The sequence below is a fragment of the Danio aesculapii genome, chromosome 21, assembly GCF_903798145.1.
Source record: "Danio aesculapii chromosome 21, fDanAes4.1, whole genome shotgun sequence".
In the NCBI taxonomy this organism is placed as follows: domain Eukaryota; kingdom Metazoa; phylum Chordata; class Actinopteri; order Cypriniformes; family Danionidae; genus Danio; species Danio aesculapii.
In genome coordinates, this window is record NC_079455.1 from 153125 (window position 1) to 174112 (window position 20988).

Genomic DNA, 20988 nt, shown 5'->3' on the forward strand with positions numbered 1-20988 from the left:
ATATGAACCATAAAGCCCTCCCTCTTCAACAGATGAGATAAACAAGTAAAAATATAAAATAACTCCTCAAATTAATGATCCTCAGAGATGGTTTCTATTGTAGGAAGTGCAAATCAATACATTTCTCTAATAATTACATTTTAGTTGATCTTACGTTATAAAAACAGGGTGTGGCCATCATGATTGTGCACTTGTGATTGGGTGTACAAAAGTACTGGGTGGGGCTTTAAGCACCAGCTCGCCTTCAGACTCTGGCTCCAAATAACATCATCAGAAGATGGCAGCAGCCACATATGAGGCATTTCAGCTTCACTTTTCCAAGATGAAAGGAAGCCTATAATTAAACATACCAAAGATCCAGAACTCTTATGAGTTATGAGACTATGTGGCGCTGTACGGTGCAGTGACTGACATTACAGAAGCAGATACAGCAAAGAGACACAAGAAAAAAAACATTTATTTCCAAATGAGTTTACAATCTAGTAAGATGGAATTTTAAAATATTCAAAGTGATCGACGCACACTACATGAAACAATGGGTAAAAAAAATAAACTTCAGGATCAGCCAATCAGGCGTCTGATCAGCTCATAACAGAGAGCCAGAGGAGCGTCTGCATCCACCGCGGCTCTACAGGACCTTGTATCGGCCTTTGCTGGTCGGCTGGTACGAGTTTTGCTAGAAAAACAGAAAAACACAGTGAGAACAACAGAATAACTCTTGCTTTCATGTGCTGCGATTGACAAATCAGTGTAACTCTACTAAATAAATCTCTATTTTTATCTCTACTGAAGTTAAAACATTGGTATTGTGTTAACTATAAAATAAATATACACATGCCATATTTTGGTTATGTTATGCAACAAAAATAACACCTGTATTGTACAGGATAATACATGTTGTACTCAAACACAAATATAAATGATAATCCCAGGAGTGGTCAAGTGGTCTCTTAGTTGTGTCAAGAGCTGTGTGTTTATCGTCAGTGATGTAAGCCGACAATAGCATACCACAGGTCAAACACACTGCATTTAACAATAATTACTCAATTACATCATTTATTATTTTTCAACTAAAGCTACTGTCTGATTAACCTAAAAGCAACCTATAAAGACTGTTTTTGAGCATTTGTGAGTTGTAAATTCAAACACAACTTCAGTAATATTAATGATTAATAATTGAGTTATTTGAGATAAAAACATCTGACTAAATTGAGATTACACTGATGTAAGCTTATTTTACACTAAGTGTTTCTGACATGTAACACTGCGCCGTACACACTGGCTTCAAAATAAACAGCATTAAATGGCTGACAGTTTAAAATGGGTGAACATCTGAGTGTGTGTTTTCAAGACCCCATTCTACAACCCGTTTCTCTGTGAGCTGACTGTACAATGAGGGTTACGTTCAGCTGAGGAACATGAATGTGTGTGTAATCTGCACAGAGAATTTGAGGATGTGTGTGTGTTCTGCATCGTGAACGCACCAGGCGGATGAGCTCCTCTTTGATGAGCCGTGTGATTTCTGCCTTCGCCTTCTGAACAGCCAGTTCATTCGCACCTGCAAACAAACACCAGAGATCAGCATTTGGAACACACACACACACACACACACACACACACACATCACTTACTCTCGATGGCCAGATAAATCTTGCGTTCTCCTTCTTTGGGCTCTTTTCCTGGAGGGAAGTATGTTCCTCGTATAGTGATAGCGGCCTCTGAATACTCGCCGATTCGCTGCAGAGCTTCTTTAGACGTGACCTTCCACCTCGCCGTCTGAAAACAGAGATACAGCGGTCAGTCTAAACACTCTACTGACTAATCTAAGACTGTAAAGACTCCTCTAACACTGTAAAGACTCTACAGACTCCTCTAAGACTGTAAAGACTCGTCTAAGACTCTACAGACTCCTTTAAGACTGTAAAGACTCTACAGACTCCTCTAAGACTGTAAAGACTCGTCTAAGACTCTACAGACTCCTCTAAGACTCTACAGACTCCTCTAAGACTCTACAGACTCCTCTAAGACTCTACAGACTCCTCTAAGACTCTACAGACTCCTCTAAGACTCTAAAGACTCTACAGACTCCTCTAAGACTGTACTGTGCATCAGTGTTTGACCTGTGGGAAGTCATTGATCTCCAGCTCCTCTTCGTATCTCTTGACGGTCTCTGCAGCATCCGCCGCCTGTCTCTCCTCCTCCAGCTTCTCCACCGGTGTGTAGTTCAGTTTGGCGTTGATTTTCTCCGCCTGCTGCTCCGCGATGGTTTTAGCCGAAACTGAAGGTGCGATTATCGTCCCGCCGCGCAGAATAGCATTCGTGGCCTGCTGCATCACATCCTGAAACCAGAACAACAGTGTCAATATCAGCACACAGACGCGTTCAGGCCATCACATGTTGCACAGTAATCTTGTTGAGTGTAGTTTCAGAGGAGAAGCTGAAGTGTGTGTGTGTGTGTGTGTGTGTGTGTGTGTGTGTGTGTGTGTGTGGTCTGACCTGCGCCTCTGCACCGAGGTTCTTCTGCGCCTGTATCCTGAGTGCCAGCTTCTTGGCGATCTCCAGCTTCTGGATGTTTCCGGCAGACGGAGCGCTCAGACTGCCCAGGCCGGACACTGCAGACACGGAGCCGCTCACACCACCTGCAGACCCCGCAGACACGGAGCCCGGAGCCGAGAAATCCTTCACTCGCTTCTTAGAGTTAAACATGCTCTCGATCTGCTCATCGATCTGAAACACACACACACACACACACACACACAGACCGTCAAACACTGTCTCACACACACACACACCATTATAGTCAAACACACAGCATTACACACACCCTCTCACACACACACACACACACACACACACACACACACACACACACACACACACACACACACACACACACAGAGACTCACGTCGAGCGCGGTGTCCTCATCATCAGAGTCATGCAGGCCGAGCGCCGCCTTCTGCAGCTTTTTCCTCTCGTTGGCCAGAGCATGCTCAGTCTCGTCAAACTTAAAGCCTTTCCCAGAGAACCCACTGCTGCTCTTGATGATCTTCCCCTCCTGACGACACACACACACACACACACAGAAAACACGAGGAGCTTCAGATCAGTTTCCCACTCTGAGCTGAACGTCAGATTGCCTGACCTTCACTGCCTAACAGCTGAATTTCCCTGAGCTGTAATGGAGAAGCACAGGTGGATGTTGTGTCGAGCAGATCTTGAGGACAAACTAATTAAATATACACAAAATGACACAAGAAACGCTGTAAATATTGCCACAAATTGAGAAAAGTCACCTTAAAATCAGCCATTTTGGGGGGGTTTCCCGCAAAACACAGCCCCATGCAGTGTTTAACAGGTACAGGCTGAGCTGACTGCTCATTGTCAGGTTAGAAAAGCGTTACCGTATGTTCTTCTGTATGTTAACGGTGTTAATTATGGCATAACAGAACGAGTAAACCATCAAATATAATCAATACGGCTTACGGCTTTCTGCTGCTCTTTAAAGTTTGTCCAGAGCTGCTCGAGCTCCGCAGGGACGGCTGATCCCGACAGCTCCAGAGCCTTCAGGATATCTCCAGAGTATCGGGCCTGTTCCTCTGTGATGAATGTGTAGGCATAACCCTGAACACACACACACACACACACACACACACACATCAGCAGCAGAAACACGTGTGTGTGTGTGTGTGTTTGTACTGGTTGATGAGGACAGAAGTGTGTGACGCCTCTGCTCAGTCTGACCTTGTTTCCAGCTCGTCCGGTGCGTCCTGCGCGGTGCACGTAGTCCTCGTAGTGGTTGGGGCAGCTGTAGTTCACCACCAGGATCAGCTGCTTGACGTCCAGGCCTCGCGCCGCCACCGATGTGGCCACCAGCAGCCGGCACGCCCCGTTCTTAAAGTCATTGATGATGCTGTCTCGATCGTACTGATCAATGCCTGTGCACACACACACACACACACACACACACACACACACACACACACACACACACACACACACACACACACACACACACACACACACACACACACACACACACACACACACACACACACAGAGCTATCAGTTAATTAAGGCGGGGTGTGAATGTGGTTGAGCGTTGAGTGTGTGTGTGTCTATCAGTCCTTCAGGGTGGGGCTATTAGTACTTCTAGGGCAGTGTGTGAGTGTGGTTGAGTGTTGAGTGCATGTGTGTGTGTTAGTGAGTATGGGGGTGTCTGTGTGCTCTGTCTGTCTGTCTGTGTGTGAGTGACCGTGCGAGTGTGTGTGTCTGACCTCCATGCAGAGACATGCAGGGGTACGAGGCCTTCATCAGGTCTTTCAGCAGGCCGTCCGCGTGCTCCTGCTTGTCCACGAAGATGATGACGGAGCCCTTCTCCTGATAGTGGCCCAGAATCTCCAGCAGCTTCAGGAACTTCTTCTCCTCCTCGATCACGATCTGACACACACACAAACACACACACAGATTTGCATCCGCAGTGTTGATTTTAATAAGCACACTACATATACAGATGTAATAGTTATAAAGGAAAGTTTACGCTTTCAGTAGCCCACCAGGGAAAAAAACGTAGGGATTACATTTCTGAACTCAGAATGTGGCTAGTAAACACACTCAATGCATTTAACACATCCAATAACGTTTAAAATATCCACCTCTACCAAATGGTTGATAAGTCAGTTTATGGTAAAAGTACCAGAGTTAACACATAAACAATGAAAAACCTGAGAATATTAAGTGTAATAACACTAAAATCATCTTTATTTAGTGAAGCACGCCATAAAACATTTCAGAGTCTCATTTAACATGCTTTCTTCTTGTTTTTTTACAAGTCAAGTGTAGTAACGTATCAGGATTGTGTTAGTTTGATCTTTTTTGTAAACCAACAATGCTGTGTGTGTAAAGCACTATTGAACAGGTAAAACATGGTCAAGCGTATGGTGGAGCAGCAGTCAAAGGGGTAATGTTATAGCTGAATATGGAAGCGTATTTATGTTGTGAAAATAATACACAGATGAATGAGTTATTAAATTAACTATAAACTAGGCTTGTCTCCATGCTGGATACCAATCGGTACTGAAATTTTAAAAGCGTCCATTTCCCGTGAACATTTGAGCGCTGTGGAGCTCGCTCTTAAACAGCGCTGATTGCCATGGTGTTCACATGCTCAACAGGAATGACTGTGATTGGCCGTGAAGGTCATCGGTTCACCGAACTCACCACTGTTTACTGAGTGGAATCACAGATACAGGGACACTGGAGGGTTTTAAAAGCTGAGATTCTTCAGCGGATCACTCGCATGTCAGCCTATAATCAAACCAGCTGATTGATGTGACTTTGAAACGCTCCAGTGTCCCTGTATCTGTGGTTATATCAGTAAACAGCGGTGAGTTTGGTGAACTGATGACCTTCATGGCCAATCACAGTCATTTGCTCCACAGCACCCAAATGTTAGCGGGAAATGGACGCTTTTAAAATGTCAGTACCGATTGGTACCAAATAGTATCGAGACAATCCTACTATAAACAAGATTTGCAAGATATACGTGTGTGTGTGTGTGTGTGTGTGTGTGTGTGTGTGTGTGTGTGTGTGTGTGTGTGTGTGTGTGTGTGTGTGTGTGTGTGTGTGTGTGTGTGTGCGTGTGTATAAATATTGTCTATTTTATTATAAATATTCAAAAGAAAGTTAATTGTTTTAATGTAAAAAGTTTGTTTGATTTTCTGATGCAGTCGAGGCAGATTCTGTGTGTTTGTGGACACATTGACTTTGTATGTGACTTGTGAATACTTTATTACGTGTTTGGGGTGAACCCAGCGTAATCGAGTGTTTTCTCTGTGTGTTGTTCTGTTTGTATTTCTTTGTGTGTAAATGCTGGTACACCCCTAGCCGTCACCGTACTGTCAGCTCACGCCTGGTTCCATCCGGACTAAACAGCCTACACACGAACACACCAAACGGACAATAGCGGACTGATTTACTGCTAAATAACCAATCAGTGTGTGTGTGTGTGTGTGTGTGTGTGTGTGTGTGTGTGTGTGTGTGCACTCCCTTACCACGTGCTGCTCCACGTCTGAACACACCACACTCCGTCCGCCCACCTGCACCTCCACAGGTTTGGACAGGATCCTGCGGGCCAGAGCCTCCATGGTGCGGGGGAAAGTGGCGGAGAACATGACGGTCTGACGGTCCGGTCGGACGTTATCCACGATACGCATCACCTGAGGCACACACACACACAGACAGACACACACAGACAGTGTGAGAGGTAGAGAGACGAACACACAGAGGGATCAGTTAAATTTTCAGTAGATTGGACACGAGTGTGTTCATCAGCATTATAAACACACACACACACACACACACACACAGTGACTGACCTGCGGCTCAAAGCCCATGTCAAACATTCGGTCAGCCTCGTCGATCACCACATACGTCACCCTGCGCAGATTAGTGACCCGACCTGAACACACACACGTTTGTTTTTGTGAATTGTGGGTACATCATATAGGCTTCCATTGGTTTTATGCTGCACAAACTGTATTTTGTACTGCCCTAACCCCATCCATCAGGAGACGGTGTGCAGCGTTACTCTCTGATTAAACTCATCCTGTGGGATTAATAAGCACACACACACACACACACACACACACCATTGTTGGCTCCCAGCATGTCGATCATCCGGCCGGGTGTGCAGACGATGATCTCCGCTCCGCGCTTCAGCTCTGCGATCTGGGTCAGAAAACAGTGTTAGCACAGCTTCAGTGTGTCAGAGGAGCACACACACACACACACACACACACACACACACACACACACACACACACACACACACACCTGCTCACTGATGCCGGTGCCGCCGTACACACACACCACTCGCAGGGCCAGACTCTTGGAGAACTTCTTACACTCTTTGGTGATCTGCAGAGCGAGCTCTCGTGTCGGGGTCATGATCACCGCTGACAGACACACACACACACACAACAGCAGATGATTATTATAATTATTATGGAGCGTTTCCACATGTGTGTGTTTCTCCTGTGCAGCAGCAGCAGTGAGAGCACAACACATCATTATTCTACACTCCTCTCTGCTGAAATAATGAGAGAGAAACTCCAGGATGGTGTTATCAAGACTTTCAGGAAGAGGAAAACAACAGTGTGAGACTGATAACAGCAGATAGAGGAGAGAATAACGGCAGATAGAGGAGAGGATAACGGCAGATAGAGGAGAGGATAACGGCAGATAGAGGAGAGGATAACGGCAGATAGAGGAGAGGATAACCGCAGATAGAGGAGAGGATAACGGCAGATAGAGGATAACAGCAGATAGAGGAGAGGATAACGGCAGATTCACTGTCCTGCACACATACACACTCATGTTAGGTGTGGAGTTCTGACACTTACAGGATGTGCTGACAACATTATGAGCTCTTATGTGTCGAAAAAGGAAATGAAGCTGAATAAAGCGTACCGAGGGGTCCTTCAGCCTCTCCCACCGGCCGCTGGTCTAATATGTGCCGAAACATGGGCAACAGGAAGGCGATGGTTTTTCCGCTTCCTGTTTTGGCGATGCCGATGAGATCTCGCCCTGACATGACGGCCGGTATAGCCTGCGATTGGATCGGCGTCGGCTTCTCGTAGTTGTGTCTTTAAAAAGAGAAAGATGTTCATTATGTGTCTCAGTATGCAGTAAAGCTAGTCCATGCCTTTATGAGCTCTATATTAGATTACTGTAATGCTCTGTTCGCGGGCTGCCCAGAATACTCTATAACAAAAGTTCTTAACAGGTCTAGAAAACATGATCACATCACCCCAATTTTATCCTCCTTACACTGGCTGCCTGTTAAGTTCCATATTGATTATATAATACTGCTTCTTACCTATGAAGCTTTAAATAATCTAGCTCCTGATTATCTGACCAAGCCTCTGTCTTGCTACAATCCAACACACTCTTTAAAATCTCTAAACTCAGAGCTTCTGGTAGTACCCAGAATAGCAGAGTCCACTAAAGGAGGTCGAGCCTTCTCATTTATAGCTCCTAAACTCTGGAATAGCCTTGCTTTTTTATTTATTTATGCATGCTTTAAATTGCATCATAGGAATTTAATCTTTCTTCCAACAATAATAAATATTATGTTTTATTAACAGTAATAAACCTGGTCATCATCCACCAGCACTTAATATATAGTTTCTTATATAACTAATATATAGTTCAAATAACTAAAATATCAATAAAAGTCCGTTTGTTAATCTGCAGTGCTGTATTTTCAATATCAATCATCAACAGAGCAGAGATTATCACATAATGCAGATCACACCTGTAAATGAACAGAACATTAACCTGAGTTATGATCCTGTACATTAACAGATTACTGCAGCCTTCCTTGACCTGGGTCAAATTCCTGCCACACCATCTGCACTGCTTTACATTAAATAACGCTAATATATAGAGCAGTGAAAAATAGGCTAGTGACCATAACAACATGATAATAAAATAGATGTCAATAAACAGGAAGTAACATTTACAATGGCAAACAAATCTTCCCCGATCTTCTGTGACTTGGGTGAAAACAAATATAAAGTTCCCTGAGTTTTAATATCTGACATACAGCTCCTAAATCCCATGACCTGTGGGAACCCTGTGAATTATAGCTCCGTTTATAACTATCATTATAATAATCAAGCATAACACATAGATAATATATAGATATAATGTTAATATGCATCTATGGAGACTCCTGCCGCTGTTCATGTGTGCTTCATCTAGAACTCCACATCTATAATCCTCTTAGTCTATGCTGACATTATCTTCAGCAGCTCAAACACTCTAATGGCTAATGGACAGACGGCTGCTTCTCACTCAGGGCTGTTGTTTATGCTAATGAGATGGAGAGATGGGCACTAGTGGGCGGGGCTTTCCCCCTCTGATGACACGTACAAAGGGAGAATGTCAATCAAAGTGTTTCATCATCAAGTCTGATTATAATGAACACACTTCATTACTGTTGAGCATTAGAGGCTGCTGGAGTTCTGTATATTAGGAGCCCTTTAAAGCAAGAAAAATCATCTGCCTTAACAAGGACTGAGGATAATTAGCTAATTATTTGATAGACGCCCAAATATAACTCTGTGTAAGGCACCTTGAAGGCTTGGGCTGGTAAACCATGCACTTTACCGCAGTGCTGGAGTGTAGAGACTCACTTCTTGAGCGCGTTCAGCACTTTCATGGATATCCCACACTGCACCCAGGTCTTGATGGGCTTTGGACAGCCTTTGCCTTTGACAGTGATTCCCTCTAGCTCCAGACGGTACTCGTTCACCTCTGCAGCACACACACACACACACACACAGCAGAAGAGCAAAGGATCATGGGAAACTGAGTCAGAGCTGGTGTTGGCTCAGGCATTAAACACTGCTCATCTGTCTCCATTACCAGATTTCACCAACAATTAAATGTTTAATTGTGATTATGATGATTAATGTTCAGTTTAGGGGCTCATGCAGACATCTAATATAGAGCAAATATGAACATATATTTGTAATTATAGTGAATAAAAATGAATAAACAGCTATTATATTTGCAATATATGTTTAACATCAGTGAAATCTAAACATGAAGCTGAATGTGTGATCTGCATGTACTCTTATTTATTTTATTTCTTCACCGTTTATCTCAGCAGTGAGGTGTCAGCACTGCTGGTGTTTAAAGTACTGTTAATAGCAGACAAACAATGCACACACACACGCACGCACGCGCACACACACACACACACACACAGTCTCTCACCATCCCCATCCTGAATGTGCACCTGTGTGTTTGGTTTTTGTCTCCCTCTTGTGTCTAATAGAGGAATTGCACTCATTTCAATCGTTGGCATAGATCAGGGGTGTCCTGGAGGGCCGGTGTCCTGCTGAGTTTAGCTCCAGCTTGCTTCAACACACCTGCCAGGACATTTCTAGTGTCTCTAGTAAGAGCTTGATTAGCTGGTCCAGGTGTGTTTGATTAGGCTTGGAGCTGAACTCTCCAGGACACCGGCCCTCCAGGACCGAGCGCTGACACCCCTGGCATAAATGTGTGTGTGTGTGTGTGTGTGTGTGTATAGCAGACCTTCAGGGCTCATGCGGGCCAGCTCCGGCACCTCCACATAGAAGTTCTTTCTGAAGGGCTCGTACTGGATCTTCTGATGGTCCACCGGCTCCAGAACCTTCCGCTGCTTCGTCTGGAAGCCTGTGAGCGCTGTCTGGAGGTCCACTTCCTCTTCCTCTGACGAATACTGCACAACACACACACACAACCAAATATAAACAACCACTTATATAAACAACCGCACAAATACACACACACACACACACACAAACACACCATAAAAATACACACGCAAACACATACACAAACATGATACAAACACAAGCGTGAGCAGTGTGTGTGTATCGATGGAGAAGTGTGTGTGTATATTTTGATGGAGCAGTGTGTGTGTATGTATGTATGTATGTGTATGTAATGATAGAGCAGTGTGTGTATGTGTCTTGATGGAGCAGTGTATGTGTGTGTGTGCGATCTGATTGAGCAGTGTGTGTGTGTGTGTGTGTGCGTGTGCATGTGTCTTGATGGAGCAGTGTGTGTGTGTGTGTGTGTGTGTGTGTGTGTGTGTGTGTGTGTGTACCTCCATGGCGTCCTGGTCGTTCTCCATCAGCTCCCCCTTCTTCTTGGTGGTGTGCGGCATCTTCTTGGTCTTCACCACCGTCACCACTTTAGTCACAGACATCCCTCCTTTCTGCAGACACAGATCAGTGTGTGTGTGTGTGTGTGTGTTCAGTCATTAACACTCGTTTACTTGACGAGGAAGAGTGTGTTCACACTGAATTATGGGTTATTTGATCAACATGATGTGCAGTAAAGGGTCAGTTCACTCACACATGATCATTTACACACTCTTTACTCTCCCTCACGTCTTCACAAACATTTGAGTTTCTTTTGTTGAACACAAGGAAGATGTTTTGAAGAATGTTGGAAACCTGTAAGCACTGACTTCCATAGTATTTACTTTTCTAGTAAATGGTTACAGGTTTCCAACATTCTTCAAAATATCTTCTTTCCTTTGTGCGATCGCTAACAGCTGAATGTGTTGATCTGTCGAGACGCTTCACTACTGAGGGTGTGCGGATGCAGCGCTGCAGTGGAGCCTCCAGACGCACCTTGTCGTTGGCTCCCTTCATAGTGCCCATGTTGAACTTCTTGACCTCCTCCTTGACCTCCTCCATGTATGCGTCCAGTGGGTCCACCTCCTCTCCGGCCTCCTCCTCCTCCATACGCTCACTCTCTTCTGCTTCTGCTGCTTTATCCTCCTCCTCCTCATCATCTCCATCCGGCTCTGCAGGTGCTGTGGTCTCCTCATCATCATCTGAACACACACACAGATCAGAGTTAGGTAGTGAGTGAGTGAGTGAGTGAGTGAGTGAGTGAATCAGTAAGTGAGTGAGTGAGTGAGTGAATCAGTGAGTGAGTGAGTGAGTGAATCAGTGAGTGAGTGAGTGAGTGAGTGAGTGAACTGACCGTCATCATCCTCCAGGCTCCACTTCTTGCCCTGCTTCATCTCCTCCAGCTCCTTCTTGATCTCCCCGATGTTCTCCATGGCCTTCTTCCTCTGCTCCTCCCTCCACTTCTCCACACGCTCCTTCCTCTTCCTCATCTCCTCCTCCAGGGTGTTCTGGTCAAAGTCCTGCTGCAGAGACCAGACCATTCACTCTTTCATTTATTTATTCACTCACTCATGCATTCCTTCCTCTTCCAAAGTCCTGCTGCAGGGACCAGACCATTCACTCTTTCATTTATTTATTCACTCACTCATGCATTCCTTCCTCTTCCAAAGTCCTGCTGCAGGGACCAGATCACTCACCCACTCACTCACTCACTCACTCACTCACTCACCCACTCACCGACTCACTCACTCACCGACTCACTCACCGACTCACTCACTCACCGACTCACTCACTCACTCACCCACTCACTCACTCACTCACCGACTCACTCACTCACTCACTCACTCACTCACCGACTCACTCACCGACTCACTCACTCACTCACTCACTCACTCACTCACCCACTCACTCACTCACCGACTCACTCACCGACTCACTCACTCACCGACTCACTCACTCACTCACCCACTCACTCACCCACTCACTCACTCACTCACCGACTCACTCACTCACTCACTCACTCACTCACTCACCGACTCACTCACTCACTCACTCACTCACTCACCGACTCACTCACCGACTCACTCACTCACTCACTCACCCACTCACTCACTCACTCACTCACCGACTCACTCACTCACTCACTCACTCACCGACTCACTCACCGACTCACTCACTCACTCACTCACTCACCCACTCACTCACCGACTCACTCACCGACTCACTCACCGACTCACTCACCGACTCACTCACCGACTCACTCACTCACCGACTCACTCACTCACTCACTCACCGACTCACTCACTCACTCACTCACTCACTCACTCACTCACTCACTCACTCACTCACTCACTCACTCACTCACTCACTCACTCACTCCTTATCTGCTCCAGAATTTTCTGGTCAAAGTCCTGCTGCAGGGAGCAGACCATTCACTCATTCACTCACCACACTGATGTAGACGAGACGTACACCAGCTCATTCCCTCACTCATTCATTCACTGAGCACTCACGTCTTCAGGCTTCTCCTCCTCCTTCTCCTCCTTGATCTTCTTCTTGTCAGCCGTCTGATCTCCATTCTCCGGCTTCTCCTTGCTGTAAATAAAGCTGTGATGTCAGTTCTACGCACACACACACACGCACGCACGCACGCACGCACGCATGCACACACGCACAGAACAGATTACAGACCTCCTGCCTCTGCTCCTGCTCTTGCTCCTCCTGCGTTCTCGACTGCGTGAGCGTCTCCTGTCTCGACTGGAGCGCCTACAAACACACACACACACACACACACACACACACACACACACACACACACACACACGTCAGCACTCGCAATGGTCCTCATATCAGCACAGGTGTGTGTGTGTGTGTTTGTGCACAACTAGTGTGTATCTGTGCATGTTACAGATGTGTTTCAATGTGCGTATGTGTGTGTGTGTGTGTGTGTGTGTGTGTGTGTGAGACCTCTGTCTCTTGCGTTCTCTAGATCTGCGTCTCTCTCTGCTGCGGGATCTCTCTCGTCTGCTGTGTGTTCTAGAAGCGGTGCGGTCGTCCTTCTTCGAGCGCTTCGAGTCTGGAGAGCGGCTCTTAGACCTGCTGCCTGACCGGCCCCTGGAGCTGGAGCGCTTCCTGTAGTGCCTGGAGGAACACACACACACACACACACACAACCATCTCAGAGAATGGTCCGACAAAGAGGAAATATCCAGTGAGCGGCAGTTCTGTGGGCGCAAATGCCTTGTTGATGCCAGAGGTCAGAGGAGAATGGCCAGACTGGTTCCAGCTGATAGAAAGGCAACAGTAACTCAAATAAGCACTCGTTACAACCGAGGTCTGCAGAAGAGCATCTCTGAACACACAACATGTCCAACCTTGAGGCGGATGGGCTACAGCAGCAGAAGACCACACCGGGTGCCGCTCCTGTCAGCTAAGAACAGGAAACTGAGGCTACAATTCACACAGGCTCACCAAAACTGGACAATAGAAGATTGGAGAAACGTTGCCTGGTCTGATGAGTCTCCATTTCTGCTGACACATTCAGATGCTCTGCTCACAATTTGACCTCAACAACATGAAAGCATGGATCCATCCTGCCTTGTATCAGCGGTTCAGGCTGGTGCTGGTGGTGTAATGGTGTGGGGGAGATTTTCTTTGGGTCCATCAGTACCAATTGAGCATGGTGTCAACGCCACAGCCTACCTGAGTATTGTTCTGACCATGTCCATCCCTTTATGAGCACAGTGTCTCCATCTTCTGATGGCTACTTCCAGCAGGATAACGCACCATGTCATAAAGCGCCAATCATCTCAGACTGGTGTCTTGAACATGACAATGAGTTCACTGTACTCAAATGGCCTCCACAGTCACCAGAGCTCAATCCAATAGAGCACCTTTGGGATGTGGTGGAACGGGAGATTGGCGTCATGGATGTGCAGCCGACAAATCTGCAGCAACTGTGTGATGCTATCATGTCAATATGGAGCAAAATCTCTGAGGAATATTTCCAGTAGCTTGTTGAATCTCTGACACCAAAGATTAAGGTGGCTTTGAAGGCAAAAGAGAGTCTGACCCGGTACTAGTAATGTGTACCTAATAAAGTGGCCGCTGAGTGTATATAAAGCAGCGGTGAACAGTATAGCGAGAGTCAGTCAGTTTTAGTGTTTTACTGAAGCCTGAATGTGTGGATATAAGCTAAACGAACCTCACACATCAGCCTCCTCTACATATGATCAGCTCCTCGCTTTAAGAGCTGCTCAGTAAATAAGCAGATCAGCAGCTCTCAGTCTGACACACACTGGGCTCACTGTGTCTGAGCGGCTGTTATTCGCAGCGCACTTCTGTCATCAACACATTCATAATTAACCTCTTTACTTTCGCTCAAAATATCATTAAAACCATTAAATGTGAAACTTCAGGGGGAAGCTTGGAAAGGCTTACCGTGACTCTCGGCCCATGTTGTCGCTACAGTCAACTCACTCACATCCGGCGACGCGATGACGACTTCCGCTGTGTGTTTCTGTTAAAGGGACAGCTCCATGTTTTCCTTCTATTTTCTTCGATTCAAGGTTAATTCATTAAATTCACTTTAGAAGAGGGATGACTGTAGCATGACGTGCACTTCAAAATCACGTGTTGGTCATTGTAGGAGGCGCAACCTTTTTTTAAAGGGGACTTTAAGATTTGCACACATTTTGCAGGTAATTCTAAATTAGAGGCCTACATTATAATAATTATCGGCTCCTAATCTACTGCATAACCAGTTTTATCAGCAAATAAATATATAATTTGCAGTAGCAATTGGCATAAAGCTGGCACAGCAGGCATTCATCCGGCACTGGCACACAGCATGTGGGCCGAACATCCCCTGTGTTTGTCAGAGGTGGCACTGTCTTATAGCCGGCACTCAACACTTGGCTCAGATATCAAACATTTGGCTCAGATGTTAAATATTTATATGTGGACAAAGTAAGTTTGGCCTGTCTTGACCCACTTTTAAGTGAAGTTTATTTATAGACTAATGTTGAGAGGATCACGTGCTCATGATCGCTTGTGGCTGCTCCCGCATTATCCAGTTCATGATTGACCAATCAGACGATTCCTAAGCCTCTATAAACACCCTCAGCTCCACATTACAGCCATCTTCATTTTGAAGAATCCCCCCTTCCACCCCTACTCCTCCTCCTTTCCTAGATTGGTGACCCAGTGGTTAGCACTGTTGCCTCACAGCAAGAACATCACTGGTTCAAGTCCATACCAAGCCAGCCGATGTTTCTGTGCGGAGTTTACATGTTCGGTAATTGACTAATCCAAATCAGCACCATAGACATGCTCCTAGTCAGTAGTTATCTCTTAAGAGCAATAACTATCTGTTCATTAGCCACTACAGCAGGGGAGTTCTCCAGATCTACCTGAGCTCAAACTCCCCTCTCGCCTTGCTAACAGAAGGGAGCCCCAGGCTCGAGAATCTTATGACCTCAGGGCTCTCTCCCGGGACAGCATGCCGAACATGCTTTATAATCAGTCATCAGCTGAGTGTGAACTCTGGAAAATACATTTAAAGTATTTTTGAGTAAAAAAACAATTCTACCAATCAGGGAAAAAGCACAGCCATAGCACGCCTGACCCGAAATGTCATCGCAGTCATAACACACCAACATATCTGGCCCAGTTCAGACCCACTTATGTGTTATTAACTTAGCTGAGACTTCATGTTTGGCTCTTGTATGGAGGCCAGACTTGTCCAGCTCATGTTCTGTAATTCACTGCGGTATGTGGGCCAAGCTAAAGCTGATTGTGTGTGGCAGAGAAATGTAGCTATGTGGGTAAATATATTATTATTATTATATTAAATCATAGACAAATGATATCAAATAATAACGGGTTGCACAGCTGCTCTGTGTTTATTCAGGAGTATAAACCATCTCTGTGAAGAACACTGCTTTAAATAATACAGTCATTCATCTGAAAAAGATGATCATTCATTCATTTTCAGCTTAGTCCCTTTATTAATTAGGGGTCGCCACAGTGGAATGAACCGCCAATATATCCAGCATGTTTTACACAGCGAATTCCCTTCCAACTGCAACCCATCTCTGGGAAACACCCATACACTACAGACAATTTAGCTTACCCAATTGCCCTATAGCGCATGTGTTTGGACTGTGGGGGAAACTGGAGCACCCGGAGGAAACCCACGCCAACATGGGGAGAACATGCAAACTCCACACTGAAACACCAACTGACCCAGCCAAGACTTGAACCAGCGACCTTCTTGCTCTGAGGTGATTGTGCTACCCACTGCACCCCCATGACCTTTACTTTATTAGAAGTGTTCAGATGTTGTGTGTGTATTAGTCAGGTGTGTGTCCTCCTCAAGCGTCTCCTGTGTGTAGCACTAGTGTCCTCCACATCTCCTCCTCCTGTTGTAGCTGTGTAATAACTCTGATCATTCAGAGGAGGGATCTGGAGCTGTAATGTGCTCTAAACCTGCCGGAACTACTTTAGCTGTGGCTTAATCTGACAATAACCAAACACCTGAGAGCGAGCAGCAGCAGCCAATCAGAGTGCAGCGTTCAGCAGAGCTGTGGTGTGAGCTCAGAGGATTATTATTATGTTGGATAATATCATAATTCCTGTTAAATGGTCAAACAATGATAGAAAAGTAAACTGAGTGAACAGAAATGAGTGTATAATGAGTGATGAAGAGCAGAGGATTAACACACACACACACACACACACTGTCGGAAACACACTCTTATGTTTATTGTTTCTGCTTGATAATCAAAAGTATTATTACAATAATCACAGCCAGCGACACGTCGTAAGAGCTTCATTAACACTTCTAAAGAAATCAGGAAACACACACACACACACACACACACACACACGTCAGTTTGACAGGATCAGGGACACACTCAGACCAGGAGAGCAGGAGAGAAAGCAGAAACCAGCATGAAGGATGAGCTACTGGATCACTATTACTGAGGAGAAACACACACACACACCAGATCAACACACTATAAACACTGCGTTACTGCACACACACACACCCACACACACACACACACAGGGGTCCTGCAGGTCACACACACTCAGGATCAGTCAGTATCTGCTGAGTTCAGGCTGGTTCAGTGGATCCAGAAGCAGCAGCGGCGGCTCACACAGGATCATCATCATCATCATCACACACACACACACACACGCGCACACCCACGCACGCACACGCACTAAGTGTCTTTGGATTGATGAGGAGCATCTGAAACACTGCTCAGACCTTCACTAGTGTGACAGTGGTCAACACACACACACACACACACACACACACACACACACGCACACACACACACTTACACATTCATGCACACACACATACTCTCAGGCACACACAGATACATGTGCACACACATTTGTATGTGCGCGCAGACACACACACACACGCATGCATGCATGCACATACTCACGAACACACACACACACTCCTGCAGCATGAGCGACACTGGAGATGAAACACAGCAGGAACACACTACAGCTGATGAGGGAACTAGAAGACCATCTCCCACACCACTCATCTCTCTCTCTCTGTGTGTGTGTGTGTGTGTGTGTGTGTGTGTGTGCAGCAGTCCCCCCTCAGGCGGTGTGTGAGCCGAACAGCAGCAGCAGCTCGTGGCTCATGATGAAGCTGAAGAAGTACACACACAGGTCAGAGAAGACGTCGCTCATCTTCCTGTAGGTGTCCATGGAGCGGCTGATCACCTCCGCGGGGATCCCGGACAGCAGGAGCGCAGCCGTCAGCATGGTGGTCTGAGGCTTCTTCTCCACCTAAACACACACACACACACACACACACACACACACACAGAAAACACTCTAACAGACATCTGCATGAACACACTGATCATGTCCCGCTACACATCAGCATGCTGTGACGTGTTCACATGTGTCCTCTCACCTTCGGGAAGTACTTGTGCAATCCCATGAAGCCCAGCTCCAGCGTGAGGAACGGTGCAAATACAGACTGTTGGAACACACACACACACACACAGACACACACACAGCAGGTGAAGCAGGCATTCACTGATGATGGACTGGAGGATTATTGCACATTAATGCACACCTCAGGTGATGATGATGATGATGATGGTGTGGATTATTGTCTAATAACCCACCGGTCTGGAGTTCAGCACTCTATAATGAGCTGATGGATCTACATTAGCTGTGTGTTTTCCTGAAGAGAACAGCACACCTCAGGATGTTCATCAGCTAATCAAGCATGTGGCTAACTGGAGATGCAGCTTATTTTCATCAGCCATTAGCTGAGAACAGCACTGTTAGCGTTCAGCTGAAAGAGCCAGTGTTGACGGTGTGCTGTGAAGAGGCTTTCACACTGGACACGGAGAGCGCTGCGCTATGAAAGCCATTGATTTCCACAGTGGCTAACACACTCATGTACACGCGTATTTACCTGCTCAAGCTCATCAGAATACCAAAACACAGCAATACTGGCAGATGAGGACGCTCATGAAGACAGTGACCGTCAATACAGTGTTGTCATGGCAACGCTGGTAAAACAATGCCTCTCGTTTACTGTCAGCGAAACGTGGTGCTTTTAGGGGCGTGTGTTTTATTAATATAAGTAAAAAGTCTCACAAAACTAATCAATATATAATATATAATCAATTATTCTAACAAAGCAATACAGAAACACACGTGACTGTAGGAAACTCACCAAATACTGGCAGACGAAGATGCGCACGAAGACGGCGAGCGTGACGCTGGCGGTGATGCGGAAGACGCGGAAAGCGTCCAGCTCCTCCGGCTGCGCTCCGCTGTCCTGCGCCGCCTTCTCATTGGCCAGCTGGCCGCGCAGCTTCATGGCGTCGTCGAAGCGGGACAGGTACGCCTGCAGGCCGCGGCGGGGCGATGCGGAGCGCTCACCGTCTGCACTGAGAGACCGCACAGCCGCTGACTCCACACCGCGCTCGCTCACAGACTCACACACACCGCTATCAGCCGGAGACGCTCGCTTTGAGGACGATGACCACTCATGATGATCCAGATCCAGATGCAGGACCCCCACACCTGCCAATCAATCAATCAATCAATCAATCAATCAATCATATATCTGTATTTAAAGTCCACATGAAGTCAAATCTCTCCGTATTGACGTTAGCTCTCGTTAGTTCTGTGCTGATCAGTCATTAACACAACAACAGTAGTGTGCTCTTCTAATCTTTCCCTGAAATCTGCAAATGCACTTCCTGTTTGTGTTCAGTTAGACTCTCAGAATAGGTGTGTCTGAGGTATTGGGCGGGGCTAACATACCTAACCACGCCCCTCCAGCTGTCAGTTTTGACATCAAACAGAAATGGTGAGGAGGAGGAGGAGTCTGTTAGGCTGTAATAACTCTCCCCAAACCCTTGTCCCCATCTTACTCAACGACACGCCAACTTTACTACATCCAATCAGCTTGCAGTAGAAAAAACAAGCCACGCCCACTGTTTACTCATTTGATATTCCGTTTCTCTGGGAACTGCGTCACAATATGAAATAAAAATGATGCAGCTTCCAGTTCATGCGCACTTTAATGCCATCTCAGAAACAAAGGTTGTTTTCATGCAAAAACATTTCATTAATGAACATACAATTAAAACAAAACAAATTAAAGATTACATTAATTAGCTAAGATTTTTAACGTCAGCACAGGAGAAACATCCTACATTTTTTCCTGGTGACACTGCTGAGTATCTGCTCAGGTGATCTCCTTCTGCTGTCAGTAAAGCAGGAGAGTCCAGTAGAATGAGTTTAACAGTGAGAGGAATTCTGCAGTGTTTATTAACTAGTGTCTGTAGTGTGTGAATGAGAGAGAGTGTGTGTGTGTGTGTGTGTGTGTTTCCCAACACAGTGCTGGGTTACAGCTGGAAGGGCATATAACATATGCCAGAGTAGTTGGTGGTTCATTCTGCTGTGGCGACCCCTCAAAAACCAGGGACTAAGTTAAAGGAAAATGAAGTAATGAATGTTAACAGCTCTGGGTTTCGCCAAGTGCTCTCTGTTTTAAATGGAGTGATTCAGAGAAGTTTTGGCACAAATGTGACTCCATACTCAGCTCAGGCTGTTGTTTGTAATCGGCTGGCAGTGATGAGCATATATCCATCATCATCATCGGTATTAGAATGATTAATATTATATATAATCATTGATGTTCAGTCTCCATCTCGGTCTCACCTCGGTCTCCTCCGCTGTCCGCGTCGCTCTTGCTGAATCCCACTATTCTGTTCATTCTGTCCTCGGAGTTGTTCAGCAGTTTCCTCCTGCGGATCTCCGCGCGTCTCTGTGCGGCGCTGCGGGCGCTCTCGGGCTCCGGGCCGGCCTCCATCGCTCTGATCACGGCTTTTGTGCGCAGATTCTCAAGCCGTCAGGATGAGTGGAGCTCCGTGTGTGTGTGTGTGTGTGTGTGTTATTGATGAGGCGGAGCCCACTGCGCAGGCGCGTCTCCTACTGATGACGAGCAGCTTTCAAAATAAAGACCGAGCTCTGCGACACCACTGCTGGCTGATCTTCACACAGACACCACTAGCGAATAAAAATGTGCTGTTTATGTATGTATGACTGATTAAAGGTTATGTTTAAGTTAAGGGATCTGGTTTATAGAAATAAAAGTGTAAATTACTAAAAATAATAGGCATGACTGTGTTCCTAAACTTCAGGATCAAGAGCAGATACACGGACTTTCATCATCGGGTTTTCATTATAATCTTTAAATATTTCCATCCTTCCATAAAAAAAATA

At 46.0% G+C, this 20988-nt stretch overlaps 2 protein-coding genes across 3 annotated transcripts; both read right to left on the reverse strand.

The window, feature by feature from the left end:
- Positions 1-439: 439 nt before the first annotated feature.
- ddx46 (DEAD (Asp-Glu-Ala-Asp) box polypeptide 46) lies at positions 440-14693 on the reverse strand. Of its 2 annotated transcripts, none has more exons than XM_056446327.1 (23): positions 14638-14693; positions 13165-13338; positions 12889-12963; positions 12711-12792; positions 11552-11717; positions 11194-11399; positions 10662-10772; positions 10106-10271; positions 9199-9319; positions 7469-7644; positions 6833-6954; positions 6649-6727; positions 6376-6458; positions 6052-6216; positions 4276-4438; positions 3743-3936; positions 3485-3622; positions 2907-3056; positions 2497-2727; positions 2121-2339; positions 1632-1776; positions 1485-1558; positions 440-676 (listed from the first exon to the last, which is right to left on the reverse strand). In XM_056446327.1, exons 1-23 carry the CDS (start codon positions 14652-14654, stop codon positions 629-631), a joined length of 3105 nt encoding a protein of 1034 aa, XP_056302302.1. In that variant the 5' UTR covers positions 14655-14693; the 3' UTR covers positions 440-628. The 2 variants fall into 2 exon arrangements, with proteins under 2 accessions (XP_056302302.1, XP_056302301.1); XM_056446326.1 differs by having other exon boundaries at positions 11552-11720.
- Positions 14694-16940: 2247 nt separating this feature from the next.
- On the reverse strand, positions 16941-20675 carry camlg (calcium modulating ligand). Its single transcript, XM_056447068.1, has 4 exons — positions 20425-20675; positions 18926-19278; positions 18149-18214; positions 16941-18018 (listed from the first exon to the last, which is right to left on the reverse strand). The coding sequence occupies exons 1-4, from the start codon at positions 20573-20575 to the stop codon at positions 17827-17829; spliced, it is 762 nt and encodes a 253-aa protein (XP_056303043.1). The 5' UTR covers positions 20576-20675; the 3' UTR covers positions 16941-17826.
- Positions 20676-20988: the final 313 nt, after the last annotated feature.